Genomic DNA, 15644 nt, shown 5'->3' with positions numbered 1-15644 from the left:
TACTCACATATTAATTATTATACATTTTTAAGAAATATTCATCAATATATTTATTTAATATATTGATGAATATTTTTATAAATGGATAATAATTAATATATGTTTATAGCATCAAATGGATAATAATAAATACACGTTTATAGCAACAATTCATTTTTACTTCTTATTTATTTTCAATTTTAGAACAAGGAAGCTACTTTGAACTTTTAGTTGAAAGTATCAATATATTTATTCAATATATTGATGCTTTTGACTAAAAGTTCAAAGTAGCTTTCTTGTTGTAAGATTGAAAACAAATAACAAGTAAAAATGAATTGATGCTATAAACATGCATTTATTTTATGACTGCAACTATAGAAATATACTTATACAAATATACAAGTAACATAGAAAGACAAATATGAGAATGCAAATAAAAAATGAAATAAACAGTAAAATAAATAATAAATATAGAGCAATTATCATTAATATATTATTATTTCTATTAAGGCCAATAGAACATAGGAAAAACACTCTCCTTACAAGTAAGAAGAAAATGCAAATTATTGAACAAGATTATACTTACCCCATTAAATAGCTATAAAACCCTATTAAATACCCATATTTTATCAATATGAAAATTCATTGCACTTATGTAAGAATTTTACAAAACGAATAAAGTATCGGAAAGATAACATCCTCATATATGTGAAAGCCAAACAAATATGGTTTAATTTAAAAATTGGAATGTGTCACTTCAGATTCTCTTTGCGAAAATGCTTGTTTGAGAGGGCTGTTAAATTGGATTGGAAACTAGGTTCATAACTCAAGACAGCTCTCTCTGTAGAACTATGTACAAATACAGGTGTCCGTGATAAAAGAAATGTGAATATATCTCTTATATAAGTTGTTCAGAGTATTGAATATGAGCAGTCCCAAATAATTTGTATAAAAGCCAATCTATTAAAAGAGAAGTAAGCAAACAGAATCAAATTTGCCCTGAAAATTATAGCTAGATTGAAAGCATCAGGCAAAATCAAAATCATAGGACAATGATCGCAAATCCGTGGCACATGTGCCACAAGTGGCACATGGAGTCATATTTGCTGGCACGTGAGCCGTTACTCTAGCTCAGCTCCAGCAGGCATATGCCTGTTCATCAGCTGATTTTAGGCTTGCATGGAGGCTTTGGGAGGGTATTTTCAGCTTCCGGGAGGCACCCAGGGGGCAGAGGAGGGTGTTTTTGCCCTCCCCAGGCTCCAGGGAAGCCTCCGGAGCCTGGAGAGAGTGAAAAACAGGCCTACCAGAAGTGGGCCTGTTTCTGGCCTCCAAAGGGCCTCCAGCTGGGAGGGGGCAGGGAAGGGCATTTTTGCCCTCCCTAGGTATTGAATTATGGGTATGGGCACTCATGCATGCAAGATATGCACTTTCAGCACCCGAGGAAAAATTTTTTCACCATCACTGTCATAGAAGGCTGAAGAAGATAAATATTTCCATTAGGGAATGACAAGACAATGTGCTCAACAAAATTTACTTCAGTTAGGCCACACTCTGCTGGTACGAGCTGGTGACGATCACTTCACAATTGGACCCTACTGCTACCTTGAAGTCCAGCTTTGTAATCTTTCCCTTGGTGATGTTCAACTCATTCGATCCCCCCCCCCAATCATCATGGTCAGAAATGGGATTCAGTAGGTTCTGGAGAACCGGTAGCAGAATTTATTTATTTATTTATTTATCTATCTATCTATCTATCTATCTATCTATCTATCTATCTATCTATCTATCTATCTATCTATTTATTTATTCCAATATACAATGAGGGTTTTAGTGGGTATATATCTATATACACATAGCAAAATACATGATGAAAGTTATAGAGGAGATACTCATAGTAAAATATATCTAAGAAATAATAGAAAAGAAGATGAAGTAATAGAACATATCAATGAAAGAATAGAAGAAGAAATATAGGAATAGAAGAAAGGTATACATGATATAGGAGAGCAATAGGACAGGGGACGGAAGGCACTCTAGTGCACTTATATTCACCCCTTATTGACCCCTTATTGACCCATCTGGATAGGTCAACCGTACATAATCTAAGGGTAAAGTGTTGGGGGTTTGGGGATGACACTATGGAGTCCGTTAATGAGTTCCACGCTTCGACAACTCGGTTACTGCAGTCATATTTTTTACAGTCAAGTTTGGAGTGGTTAATATTAAGTTTAAATCTGTTGTGTGCTCTTGTGTTGTTGTGGTTGTTTTAGTAATTCTGAGAATGTTTTAGTAGTTCTGAGAACCACCTCTGACTAGCCCTGCCTTCATCTATTCTCTGCCTCCCGAGTCCCAGCTGATTGGGAGGAAATGGGGATTGGGGAGGGAATGGATGCCACGCCAACCAAGCCATGCCCATAGAACTGGTAGGGGAAAAAATTGGAATTCCACCACTGATGATTAAGAGAATATAAGTGCAACAGCTAAGGTTCTGAACTAATATTATTGTACACCATAGAATAATGATCAGGTTCAAATTGGATCTTAGTCTATGTTGAGTTCTGGGTTTCTGAAGAATCTATTTCTGCTTTCTCGACTTTACATCACCTCTTAATCTGGATAATACAATGATGGTCAAAACATATGCCTTTTCCCAACCATCTAATGCAATCTGTTCAACTGTTACCTTAACTTTACACCAGACAGAGAAATCAAGAGTTGATAAGAAAATATTTCTCCCTTTTTTTAGTGTTTGAACAATTCTCCCTATGTTTTCTCATTCTGCATTTTTTTCAATAAAGAAGAAAGAAAATAAGAGTGATCCAATACTGCATCACTCTAATTTAGTTTTAGTTAATATGTCCTTTTCTTTTATAGGTTGTCATTTTGTATTTTGAGCCAAGTGTTTTTCGGTGTATTCTGCTAAGGTGGGTTCGTCTTCTTGGATTTGCTACAGTTTATGGAACAATCACACTCAAGCTACACAGGTATAGAATACTTTGCTGTTTCTAATTTTGTATAAATTTAGGGTGCACGCATCCACAAATGTTTGTGCAAAAGTATAGGAGTTCATTATGGCTTTTTCCCCATAATAGAATCTCATTTTCAAGCAATGAACTAGAATTGTTTTTGCAGCCTGTGATTATGTAAATGCAGCAAAGAGCTTGGTCTGCTGTCTTTTTTATGTGTGAACAAACCTACAAAGTTGTCTTATGCATTTCTTATTTTTTTTAAAAATGCCTCTTATATGTGAAAACAATTCTTGGTAAAAAAAAAAAAAGATCTAAAACAATATGGGGGGAAATCTTTTTTTCTTAATCACAGACTACAGCCTCCAAAATAGAACAAGGGGAAAAGAAATAGGATAAGACTAAACTTGATTTAATTTTGCTGAAATATAAACAAAATTCATTAAATGCTATTATTATGATTAATTCTCTTTCTGGCTACACTGTTTTTCTTTTGGTGGATAATATTCCTTAAAGTCTATTGCCCTAGTCTCACATTGTACAGTTTTGCATTATAGTTACAAAGTTGTTTAGGAAGCAAGAGATTTGAATACTAGCATTTCTAGAAGAGAAATGCTGTCACTTCGAATTTAGAATTTAGTTGCATCAAGATTATTCAGCACTGCAGTTCTGCATAATTTCCCCATCAAAGGCAGACTTTGATTCGAAGTTTTCTGGGGTATCGTGTTCCGTGTGCATTGGTGAGGATTAGTAGCTAGCATGACTCAGATCTATTTTCACATGTAGCACCCTGATAAATATTGACTTTGAGACCTTTTGTACTCTTTGTGGGAAACTTTGATAAGGAGCAAATAAGCAAAAGTAGGGAGATAATAATCTATTGATGGTTTTTAGAAGAAAATAATGAAGTTGCCTGAAAACTAATGTACCTCAGAGGAAAACACAATCAACTGAAGGAGTTGGTTCAGCTGTTAGAGGGGCATTTGAATTGATTGTGCTATGTGAAAATATCCTCATTTCATGGTAGAGTCATGGATCTTTGAACATGTCCCTGTTAAGTTCTAGAACTGGTGCTTCTACAAAGACAGACGGGGGGGGGGGGGGGAAGTTTAGCCAAGAAGAACAGTGATGCTGATATTACAGGTTAGCCTAAAAGATGTCGTACACTTTCTCATCCAAGTAGGGAACCCATGGCTTGTAGAAAAAAATGATCCTCTGAACCACTTTCCTTGTGGCTCTTTAGAGTCCCCAGAAATCGCATTCTGGCATGTGAGTGGCAAAATCAGGAGCAACAGAAAAATGAAAAAGTGTGATGCTTGCTGTATTTATTTACTGATTTCATTTTATTTTCATCAGGCCTTTTTCTCAGTTGGACTGACCTCATCCTCTTCACCACCCATCTACTTTGGATACCAAAGTATGCTGACTCCCTTCACTCACCCCCCCAGAAAATTGCTAATCCCAATTTTGCATAGAAGAGAAACTAGTAGATTTATAGTGCATTGTGGAAAGAGTTTTAAAATGATCTGGTAAAAGAAAAATAATATAAGAAGCACACTTACTAGATCCAGTCTGCCACCACCAAAGATGGATATACTTCTTCATTATTTATTTATTTATTTATTTATTTATTTATTCATTCATTCATTCATTCATTCATTCATTTATTCATTTATTCATTTATTTATTTATTTAATTTTATTTATTTTGTCCAATACACAATGAGGGGTTTAGTGGGTATATATATATACCCACTAAATAGTAAAATACATAATGAAGGTTATAGAGGAGATACTCATAGTAAAATATATCTAAGAAAGAATAGAAGAGAAGATATAGTAATAGAACATATCAATGAAAGAATAGAAGAAGAGATATAGGAATAGAAGAAAGGTATAAGAGATATAGGAGAGCAATAGGACAGGGGACGGAAAGCACTCTAGTCCACTTGTACTCACCCCTTACTGACCTCTTAGGAATCTGGATAGGTCAACCGTAGATAATCTAAGGGTAAAGTGTTGGGGGTTTGGGGATGACACTATGGACAACTCGGTTACTGAAGTCATATTTTTTACAGTCAAGTTTGGAGCGGTTAATATTAAGTTTAAATCTGTTGTGTGCTCTTGTGTTGTTGTGGTTGAAGCTGAAGTAGTCACCGACAGGCAGGACGTTGCAGAGTATGATCTTGTGGGCAATATTAGATCTTGTTTAAGGCATCTTAGTTCTAGGCTTTCTAGACCCAGGATTGAAAGTCTAGTCTTGTAAGGTATTCTGTTTCGAGTGGAGGAGTGAAGGGCTCTTCTGGTGAAGTATCTTTGGACATTTTCAAGGGTGTTGATGTCTGAGATGCGATATGGGTTCCAAACGGATGAGCTGTATTCGAGGATGGGTCTGGCGAAAGTTTTGTAAGCTCTGGTAAGTAGTGAGAGATTGCCAGAGCAGAAGCTACGTAGGATTAGGTTTACAACCCTTGAAGCCTTCTTGGCTATGTTGTTGCAGTGGGCTTTGTATCTTCCTTTTCTAGAGTGAAGAATTTATTTATTTATTTACTTATTTATTTATTTATTTATTTATTTATTCAATTTTTTATGCCACCCTTCTTAGACTCAGGGCAACTTATATAACATGTTAGCAATAGCACTTTTTTAAATAGAGTCAGCATATTGCCCCCACAATCTGGGTCCTCATTTTACCCACCTCGCAAGGATGGAAGGCTGAGTCAACCTTGAGCCGGTGATGAAATTTGAACCGCTGACCTATAGATCTACAGTCAGCTTCAGTGGCCTGCAGTACAGCACTCTACCTGCTGCACCACCCCGGCTCATACAGTTTCTGTATTCCACTTTAGCCTAGCTTGGGCAGTTTTTCCCTTCCAAATAAAAGATAAAAGTTTGAATCAACGTCAACTCTTGATGACTTTCAACCACGCAGGTTTCTTGATAATGTCATAGAAGGGGTGCGTCATTTCCTTCCACTGGAATTCTCTAAGAATTGTTTGTCAGTCTAGCCAGCAGTCCCTCCGCTAAGTACTAACCCGGTGTGTTTCTGCTTATTTTCCCAGATCAACCACAATTGGTTATATGCTACAATCAAAGTTATTTGAACCACGAGGGCAAGCAAGGGTGAAGGAGTTAGTAATGTTAATGATATTATGTGTCTTTGTTCTGCAGAGCTTTGAAGGTGTTCTTTTCTCGAACAGCTCAGCGCATTCCCTATATGACAGGTGGGCGAGTGATGAAGATGCTGACTGTGATGTTTTTGGTTGTGCTGTGGTTTCTGACAGGCTGGACTTCGGCAGTCTGTGAAAACTTGCAACGAAATATTTCACTCATCGGCCGAGGGCAAACATCAGATCACCTGATCTTCAATATGTGCCTGGTAGATCGGTGGGATTACATGATGGCTATTGGTAAGATGGTTAATGTTGATAGCAATGAGAGTAACATCTGCTTAGTTATTTTAAAAACACTCTTTTAAACCTGGAGACTGGACTGATAAAAAGTCGAAGCAAGAATCTGCATAGCGTCCCTAAATATGTGGTTAAAGCTTAATTTTTTCCGCAAGGTCTTGCTCCGTTAATCCTTCGCGATGAATTTTCCTCCTCGTGGATTAAGGCCATCGAGTTCAATCTTCACAAATTAGGCTTCTCCCCAGATTTAATACTCAAGATAAACTATGATTTAGCAGGACAGACCTTGCGACAAAGGGTGGAGGACATCGAGAGGCAGGAGGACTTGGGTAGAGCTCCGCTGTTTCTGGCCCCAGATGCCACTAGATATGTTGTGGCTCCTGCAAGATACCTGGGACAGCTAGAGTCAGCAAGCCATCGAAAGGCATTTGCTCTTGTACGGTGCCGTGCGCTTCCATCTGCCGTTTTGTACGGCAAATACAAGGGAACTCCAGCCACTGAAATATTTTGCCCTTGTGGCTCAGGAGAGATGGAGACTGAGGCTGCCCATTACTGCTCACTATGATATATTGACTTCTTTTATTTCTTTTTCTCGAGCTTCCTATTCAGTATTTTAGAGAAAACCAAATAAAGAATGGGTAATTGAAAAGCATTTGCAGTAGACTGCATTGAGTAACAGTAGCTAACTAGTTTTTGCTTTTCCAAAATTTCAGCCACTACATATCTAATAAACAAAGTTTCTGTTAGAACACACAGTAGTCCTCCCTCTTGGAAAAGCTCAGAATTTGCAGGAAAATGGAAAAGCGCTATTAAAGCTTTTCTTCTTTTCTTAAAATATGACATTTATGCATTATCTATCTATATTTCAGGCCGCTCTAAAAATTAAATGCAATGATTTACAGATAAGTAATATTGTAATACATAATTTTCCAGAAATATAAAATTGAATGCATGTAGTACTCATAGTGAATGACTACCAACATTTTTACTACCACACCGTGGGTGTGGTTTATGCAGGATGCATTTTCTTTCAACATCTTTCATTGCAACTCAGTTTTCCAGATCTATTATTTCAGTTGCACAAGTCAAAGAAAAAATTATAAACTGTAAAAAGTTCAACAAATTTGATTTGCCATTTAGAAGTGAAGTTTCTAGTTAGGGTACTTGCTTAACTTAATTAGTTGCCAAGTACATCAATAGCGAAAAAAATTGAATCAAGTCTTTTCCTTCAATAGTAGCTCTCCTCTAGTATATTTTGCAAATTTTATGTATGTTGTCTAATTACTGATTATATTTATGGTATTTTCAGGATATTTAGTAAAATAACAGAATGTGTTAATCGATTATGAGGTTCCCTTACCCAATTACTAACCTGAGAGTCAATTGATAATGTATTCTCTAGTTCAACATCCAGCTGGTTTCTGGGAACATCAGAAAAATGTCTGGGCCTTGTTGGTATTGGATTTATCTTTTCCAACTGTAGATAATTCCACGGGCAAGTGGGCAAAAGCTGGATCAGTTTAAGGTAATTGGGGGTCAAATGCAGGTTTACATACATACCTAGATTTCTGATGGAGTCCTACAAAATGAAATATTGTATACAAGGATAAAATGATTCATTAAATATAAAATGCCTGCAATGCTTGTATTAAAATTAATTATGTAAGCAGGAAAAAACAGTGTGGATACAAAATTTAAACATTTGTTTTACTTTTTTCATTCAAAATTGTTTGATTTGTATCTCAACTTTTCTGGAGGACACATATAGCACTTCTCTCTCATTTTCACCCACAACAAACCCTATGAAGTCAGATGGCTTTCTTTAGAGCAGTGATTTTCAACCTTTTTTGAGCCATGGCACATTTTTTACATTTACAAAACCCTGGGGCACATTGAGTGGGGGGGGGGGGGGGCTAAAAAAGTTTGGACAACATTTTTTTCTCTCTCCCTCCCTTTCGCTCTATTTCTCTCTCCCTCCCTCTTTCTCTCTCTTCTTCTTTTTTCTCTCTCTCCATCCCTCTTTCTTTCTTCTTTTTTGCTCTCTTTCTCCCTCCCTCCCTCCATGTCTTTCTCTCTCCCACTATCCCTTCCTCTCTCTCTCTCTCTCTCTCTTTTCTTTCTCTCTCTTTCTTTCTCTCTCTTGTTTTCTTTTTCTCTCTCTCTCTTTCTTTCTTTCTTTTTCTTTCTTTTTCTCTCTCTTTCTTTCTTTCTCTCTCCCTCTTTCTTTCTTTCTCTCTTTCTCTCTCTTGTTTTCTTTCTTGCTTTCTCTCTCTCTCTCTTTCTTTCTCTCTCTCTTGTTTTCTTTCTCTCTCTGAGCTTCGCGGCACACCTGACCATGTCTCACGGCACACTAGTGTGCCACGGCACACTGGTTGAAAAACACTGCTTTAGAGAGAGATGTACATTCTCATAGGCAGAGAAAACAAAATTCCTTTTATTTTGAAATGCTCTTTCCCTTGTTTTTTCTCCTTGACACTTCTACAGCAATTACTTCCATTTCAACTACACAGAGAACAAAAATAAAATCTATCACCACGAGAGTTCTCCTATTCTATAAACTTTATTTTAATCTCCGTTTATTCCTGTCTTTTAGTTACATACCTATACATGAGAGGCTTGTCATATTAACTCACTGTTCTGAAGCATCCTCAAGAGTCTTCTTTAAGGCATAAAATAGGATAGGAAAAGTAAAATGCTTGTTTTGCAGCTGCTGCACTTTCTTTCTTTCTTTCTTTCTTTCTTTCTTTCTTTCTTTCTTCTTCTTCTTCTTCATCATCATCATCATCATCATCATCATCATTATTATTATTAAAAAACTTATTGATTGACATGGCTTTGGACCAGACCACCTCCTGAACCGCCTGCTACCGCACGAATCCCAGCGACCGATAAGGTCCCAGAGAGTTGGCCTTCTCCGGGTCCCATTGACTAAACAATGTCATTTGGCGGGCCCCAGGGGAAGAGCCTTATCTGTGGCGGCCCTGGCCCTCTGGAACCAACTCCCCCCGGAGATTAGAATTGCTCCCACCCTTCCTGTCTTTCGTAAACTACTCAAGGCTCATTTATACCGCCAGGCATGGGGGAGTTGAGATATTCCTTCCCCCTAGGCCATTACAAGTTATGCATGGTATGTCTATGTGTATGTTTGGTTTTATTATAAGGGTTTTTAGTTGTTTTATTATTGGATTGTCACATGCTGTTTTTATCATTGTTGTTAGCTGCCCCGAGTTTATGGAGAGGGGTGGCATACAAATCCAATAAATTATTATTATTATTATTATTATTATTATTATTATTATTATTATTATTATTATTATTATATACCAGAACAAACAAACAAAAACATACATACATACATACATACATACATACATACATACATACATACATACAACAAGCAATTGGGTTATTTACAATCCTGTTTTTTGTCAGAAGTTCCTGTCGGAGGTATTTACAAAATTGTTGTCTGTAGCTTATACATTTATACTGTATTTCTTTTATATTTTACAGTAAACATTTCTTTTACTTTTGAAAATTCATTCAGTGCACATTTCTTATGTTGCATATATTTCTTTTCTCCAATCATTTGTAGAATTTATTCCATATTTTGTAATACTCTGAGTCCTCTTGCTGGACTTGCAGGGCCCTGTGACTTCCTCATGTCTTCAATCACAAGTACCAGAGTAGATTTATTTTCTTTTTCGGATCTTTGTGGCAGCCACCTTTCTTATTTGTAAAATCCTACTGGTTTCTCCTTTATTTCCTTCCCAAATTCAGACTACATAGGCAAGGAGACAGGATATACACAGTTCTTGGCTGAACCAGGAATGTGGGAAGCAAGACAGGTGTAAGTGTTTAGCAGTTGCCATCATGACAGGAGAGAAAATTGGGGAGGAACCTTCCTTAGATGGCTTCCCCTTGAGGGAGTAGGTGTACTATAACTTCCTGGAAACAGGGAACATTGAGAAGAGCTCTAATCCTAATAAAACCTAAAGTAAATCAGTGGTTGTCTAAGGTTAAGAAACTTACCAAGAAAGACAAATTAAAGACAGATTTCATAAGGTGGGAGAATAATTGTGTAGGACAAATAGGGGCAATCTTTCCTTGTTACATTCCACCAATTTAAAACAGTCTGACTGTACTATCTCAGAAATAAACAAAGTTCTATTACCCCAGAAATATAGCAGAAACAAGATGGCTTGAAACTATAAAATGCAGTGGTGTAAGATCAAAATCTTCTTTCATACAGTGATTCTTTTCCTTTTTTTTAATATATCAAGTTGACTTTACTTTTCTTTTTTACCTTTAAGAGTCTATGAATTGTTCTACACATCTTAATTAGCCCAGAGTGTTTGAGAAATGTGTCATGTAAATGGAAGAAAAGAAAAGAGATTTAGCCCAAATATTTAGAAAGAGAAAGCTTGCTTGCTATTGGTTGACGCAGGGGACAAACTTTTTCTCTTTTTTGTGGCTTGCATTTCATAGTACATTATCCCTTGGGAGCTGCATATAGTTGGAGCAAGGCATGAGTGGGTGTGGTAGAGCAAGATGTTTATTCATTTTCTATCTAAAATGTCTTTTCCTCTTTCTAAAATCCTCTTTTTCTTGATTAAGCAGTTGCATGGCATTATGCTATCTTTTTTTTAATCAGAGAACTAAACTGACAGGAGTTTCAGAGAGCTAGCATAAGCCCAAAGCTGAAACTCACCTGTAAATTAAATCAAGAGCCATTTGGATATAAGTTTCTTGTTTCTGATTTATTGTGCTTATCTCCATGGGAAAAGGCAAATGATGCACATTACATCACACGTATGTTTATGTCATGAAGCACACAACAATCACAGGGCTTCCAATTTAGTTTTTTTTTTATTTCATAATTTTAGGATTATAATAAAAGCAACGACAAGACAATTTAATAAATTTAAATATACAACATATTCCTGATCCATAAAACATATCTTTGAACACTCTTTTCATCTTATCATTAATACAGTATGTCTTCAGCCTTTGTACTCCAACTAAGTTATTAGTTCTTTCATTGTTTTTCAAATTATATTGGAGTGCCCAGTTAAAAATTCTAAACTGATAGAGTAATATTGTTTTATACATGTGAGTGCATCTTTGTATATGTACATGTCAGAAACAGCTATAATTAAGCTTTCTGCTATACAGCAAAGCAAAATGGAGCCAAAACAGCAGGAGCAAAGAAAGATTTTAATGTTAATGTCACTACAAAGTCTTGTTTAATGTTATTCAGGAGGCAAGATTTTTTTGGTACAAATGTAATGCTACTTTAACCCCAATTTATGTAGGCACTAAAATTTCTACCCAGAATTATAACACTACAGATAAAAAAACTGATTCCAAACTATTCTTAGGCAAGCACAGACCAAATCTTCAATTCTTTAACTTCCAATCACTTATTGGTTCCTGCAGTTGTTGAGATTCAGAATCAGTTAGTATTCTATACTGGCATGTGATAGTCCAACATGACTATCCATACTGTTATATCACGATAACTTTATTATGCATTATAGTGCAGTTAAAGTAGTTGATTTTTAAGTCAGTACCTCTGATGCAACATTCGTGTCTTGCATTGTGATTTTATGACCGAGCTTAATTCACTTTGCTGCTATGTGGCCTCTTCACTTTCATTTAATTTTTCAGACTTTGATAAACATTCATTCAGGCTTGAAAGCTTTGCATCTAACTATTGTTTCTTAGAATATCTAGACTGCAGGAAATTATGAAGCCTAGATATTCCCCTTGTTGCTGGAGTGTTGGAGTGATCTTTTCCCAAAAGATAAAGAGTTAGAAGAGTACATTCTATCTATTCAAACTTAAAAAGAAAATTATATGATTGAAGGAGGCCTCACCCCTTCCTGTTTTACATATAGTCAATTCAGTTCAGTTCTTCAAGTATTGGTGGAGAAAGTTCTATGTGGCAGATCAATATATTGTTCATTTATATCTTATTATGGTTTATTCTTGACAGTTCAGTTGGTGGACTTAAATAAACTCAAAACCAACCAAAAATCACAGTCTAGACCAGTGTTTCCCAACCAGTGTGCCGCGGCACACTAGTGTGCCGTGAGACATGGTCAGGTGTGCCGCGAAGAAAGAAGCTCAGCTTCAGGTCTTGCAACGTTTTGCTGAAAATGTGAAGAGGGGAGAGAGAAAGAGAGAGAAAGACAGCAAGAGAGAGAGAGAGAGAAAGCAAGAGATAGAGAGAAAGAGGGGGAAGGAGGGTGAGGGAAAGACATAGATGGAGGAAAGGAGGGAGAGAGAAAGAGAGCAAAAAAGATAGGAACGAAGGGAGAAACAAAGAGGGATGGAGAGAGAGAGGGAAAGAAAGAGGAAGGAAGGAAGAGAGAGAAAGAGGGAGAGAGAGAAATAGAGCGAAAGAGAGGAAGAGATATTTTTTTGTACAAACTTTTTTTAGGCCCCCCCCCCCGCTCAATGTTCCACAGGATTTTGTAAATGTGAATAATGTGCCGCGGCTCAAAAAAGGTTGGGAAACACTGGTCTAGACAAACTCAGCATTTTGACACATATCCAAGATCTGAGGAGCTATGGAACTTTTTCCAAAAATTCCATCTTACTTATCTCAAATAATACTCCTTGGTTTTCATGCTCCTTTAAAAATGTACTCACATTGACTACAGTTTCAAAGCCTTGATAATTTGGCACATCAGTAATGTGTTCTTTGCAGAATGAAACTCATGACAGTTGTCCTGGCTTTGAAAAATGTCTAAGAGGCATTATAATAGAAATACCCACCCATCCTAATTAACTTCAGATTTTCTTATTGCATTGGACTAGTTCCTCAGACAGTCCTATGTGTTAATTCTCAGCATTGGGGCTTCAGCTACATTATTTTTGGACAAAATTGCTAAATAAGTGGTTGTATTAGAAAGATTGTAGCATTAGCAGTTCTCTGTACTGATCTTAGAACGTACTGTACTGCCTTTATAATTGGATCAGGATAACAAGTCATATTAAATTGCCTCCTTGTTCTTATTGTGTAATCAGAATTTTGGTTCATGGTCCAATTGTAACATTAAAAAATGCTTACATTTTGTTAACATCTGCAGACTTTCCTATGCCAATTGTGATGTTAGGTTGGAATTAATTAAATGAAGCTAATTCCTCACCCTACAACATAATTTCACAGGATACATCTAAGTTGGGTAATTGTTGCTTTGGGTAATAAATTGTTTTTTTCAAGTACAATGATATGTTCATTACTGCTAATTATACTAGTGTAATTTTAGGCTTAGTGCAAAGATATATACACTTTAAACTAGCTTGTGCTGGAAATGGGTTTTGATTTTTGTAGAATGCAAATAAATCTAATTATTTTTCAGCCGCCAAAGCATTTCCATTTTCTAGACATATATTTAATAGATTCCTGTTTGATCTGAATACTGGCCTATAATTCAAGGGTTCTCAACATTTTTTGACTGGTAAAAGCATGTTGTCACCCCTTGAACAAAATTTGTGCCATGGTGGTGCTAATAGCCAACTGCCAAACTTAACTATTATCATTATTATTTTGTACAAGTCAAAGACTGTACATAATGTTCTCTCTACCTATTTTTTTTCCTACTGGCTCAAAGTACCATAATTCAGCTGAACGCCTATAACTCACAGTCTATTAGTTTAAAGTCCTGCACCTTAACTCCTACGCCAAACCTTTTTTTAATATCTCCCCCCTTTTTTACCCTCAATGCAGTAACCCATTCTTTTATTTTTAAAGAATGTTTACAGGGCTTATTTAGTATTGCTTAAAAGCTTATTTGGTGGACCTTGCTGAGCAGCAGTGAATTATTAGCTTTTAAAAACAGCATGAATAGTGCCCTGCTGGACTGGATCTCTAGTTCATAGAGTCCAGTAACCTATTCTCATCTGGCCAACTACTTACCTACCCAGGAAAGTCCATTGTCAGCAAAGCTAATAGCCTCTAATCCCCAAACTAATGGCCATTGATTCCACAAATATTTACAAATTTACTGAAACGCAGTTCTGCTTTAGATTATAGTTCAAGGTAGTGGCTGTTACTTTAAAGGTCTACCTGCTTGAATCTTAAGGACTTCTATCACCCATAAAGATTTCCAAGATAGGTTCCTCCTGGGATTCCACCCTTATTTATTTATTTGCTTGTTTGTTGGTGAACATAGTAGGTATTGATATAAACATAAACATTTTCAAAGTAGGTACAAGTAAATTGGTTGCGGATCAGTTTCCGGTCACAATTCAAAGTGTTGGTTATGACCTATAAAGCCCTTCATGGCATTGGACCAGAATACATATGGGGCGGCTCACAACAGTGATAAAAAAAGGTACATAGAGACAAATCTAATAATTAAAATCTAAAATAGCAGTTATACATATAAAAAATCTAAAAAAAAAACCCCAGTAAATAAAAACATACATACAGTCATGTTGTGCACAGAAACTACATAGGCAAGGGGAAGATGTCTCAGTTCCCCCAAGCTTGACGACAAAGATGGGTTTTGAGAGGTTTACGAAAGGCAAGGAGGGTGGGGGCAGTCCTAATCTCCAGGGGGAGCTGATTCCAGAGAGTCGGGGCCGCCACAGAGAAGGCTCTCCCCCTGGGTCCCGCCAGACGGCATTGTTTAGTCGACGGGACCTGTAGAAGACCGACTCTGTGGGACCTAACCGGTCGCTGGGATTCGTGCGGCAGAAGGCGATCTAGAACCAGAACTAGTTTTTTTACTTAAGATATGAAGTCCATAGGCTTCATTGTAGTCTGGTTACTTGACATGATGTGTTTCTCTGCTTCTCATGACATCTGCCTGGCTGATTTCAATTGGTATGCTCCAAGTTTCTTCAATTAAACATTGCCATCTGTTGAGATCTAGAAGTGGGCTTTTTCTGTAGCAGAGGTAATAATGGTGGTGATGAATGTAGCTGAGCTTTGTTATTCTTCTTAAGTTCCAGACTGATTTCTTTTGCTGCTTTGGCCATGAGGTGTCAAGAAAAAAATCATTTAGAAAATGATGTTTCACAAAACCAAGAGCATGAACCTAACCCCACTCACAGTTCTTTAAAGCAGTCACCTTATTTTCTTGAATTGCACATAGCACCTCTGCAATGTAATCCTGGGCAAAATCGCAGCCTCTTTAAAGAGTAGTGATATGTTCACACATCTGTTTCTTCTGAAGAGGACATTTGGAATCAAATGGAAATATTTCTACAAACCTAATTTCAAACGTTGAATCATATTTTCAGTGCGGTCCTTCTCTCATGTGGGATGGTCAAGGCTA

General features: G+C 36.7%; 1 protein-coding gene across 1 annotated transcript in view; it reads left to right on the top strand.

Annotated features, from left to right (window-relative positions):
- The window catches only part of GPR158 (G protein-coupled receptor 158), a 202648-nt gene that overhangs the window by 170584 nt on the left and 16420 nt on the right, over positions 1 to 15644 (top strand). Inside the window, exons 6-7 of the mRNA XM_070727067.1 lie at positions 2854 to 2963; positions 6116 to 6354. Of these exons, the coding sequence (XP_070583168.1) occupies positions 2854 to 2963; positions 6116 to 6354 (349 nt within the window). The remainder of the gene's footprint in view (positions 1 to 2853; positions 2964 to 6115; positions 6355 to 15644) is intronic.

Source organism: Erythrolamprus reginae, chromosome Z (assembly GCF_031021105.1).
Source record: "Erythrolamprus reginae isolate rEryReg1 chromosome Z, rEryReg1.hap1, whole genome shotgun sequence".
Taxonomy (NCBI): domain Eukaryota; kingdom Metazoa; phylum Chordata; class Lepidosauria; order Squamata; family Dipsadidae; genus Erythrolamprus; species Erythrolamprus reginae.
This window is presented reverse-complemented; position numbering and strand designations above follow the sequence as displayed.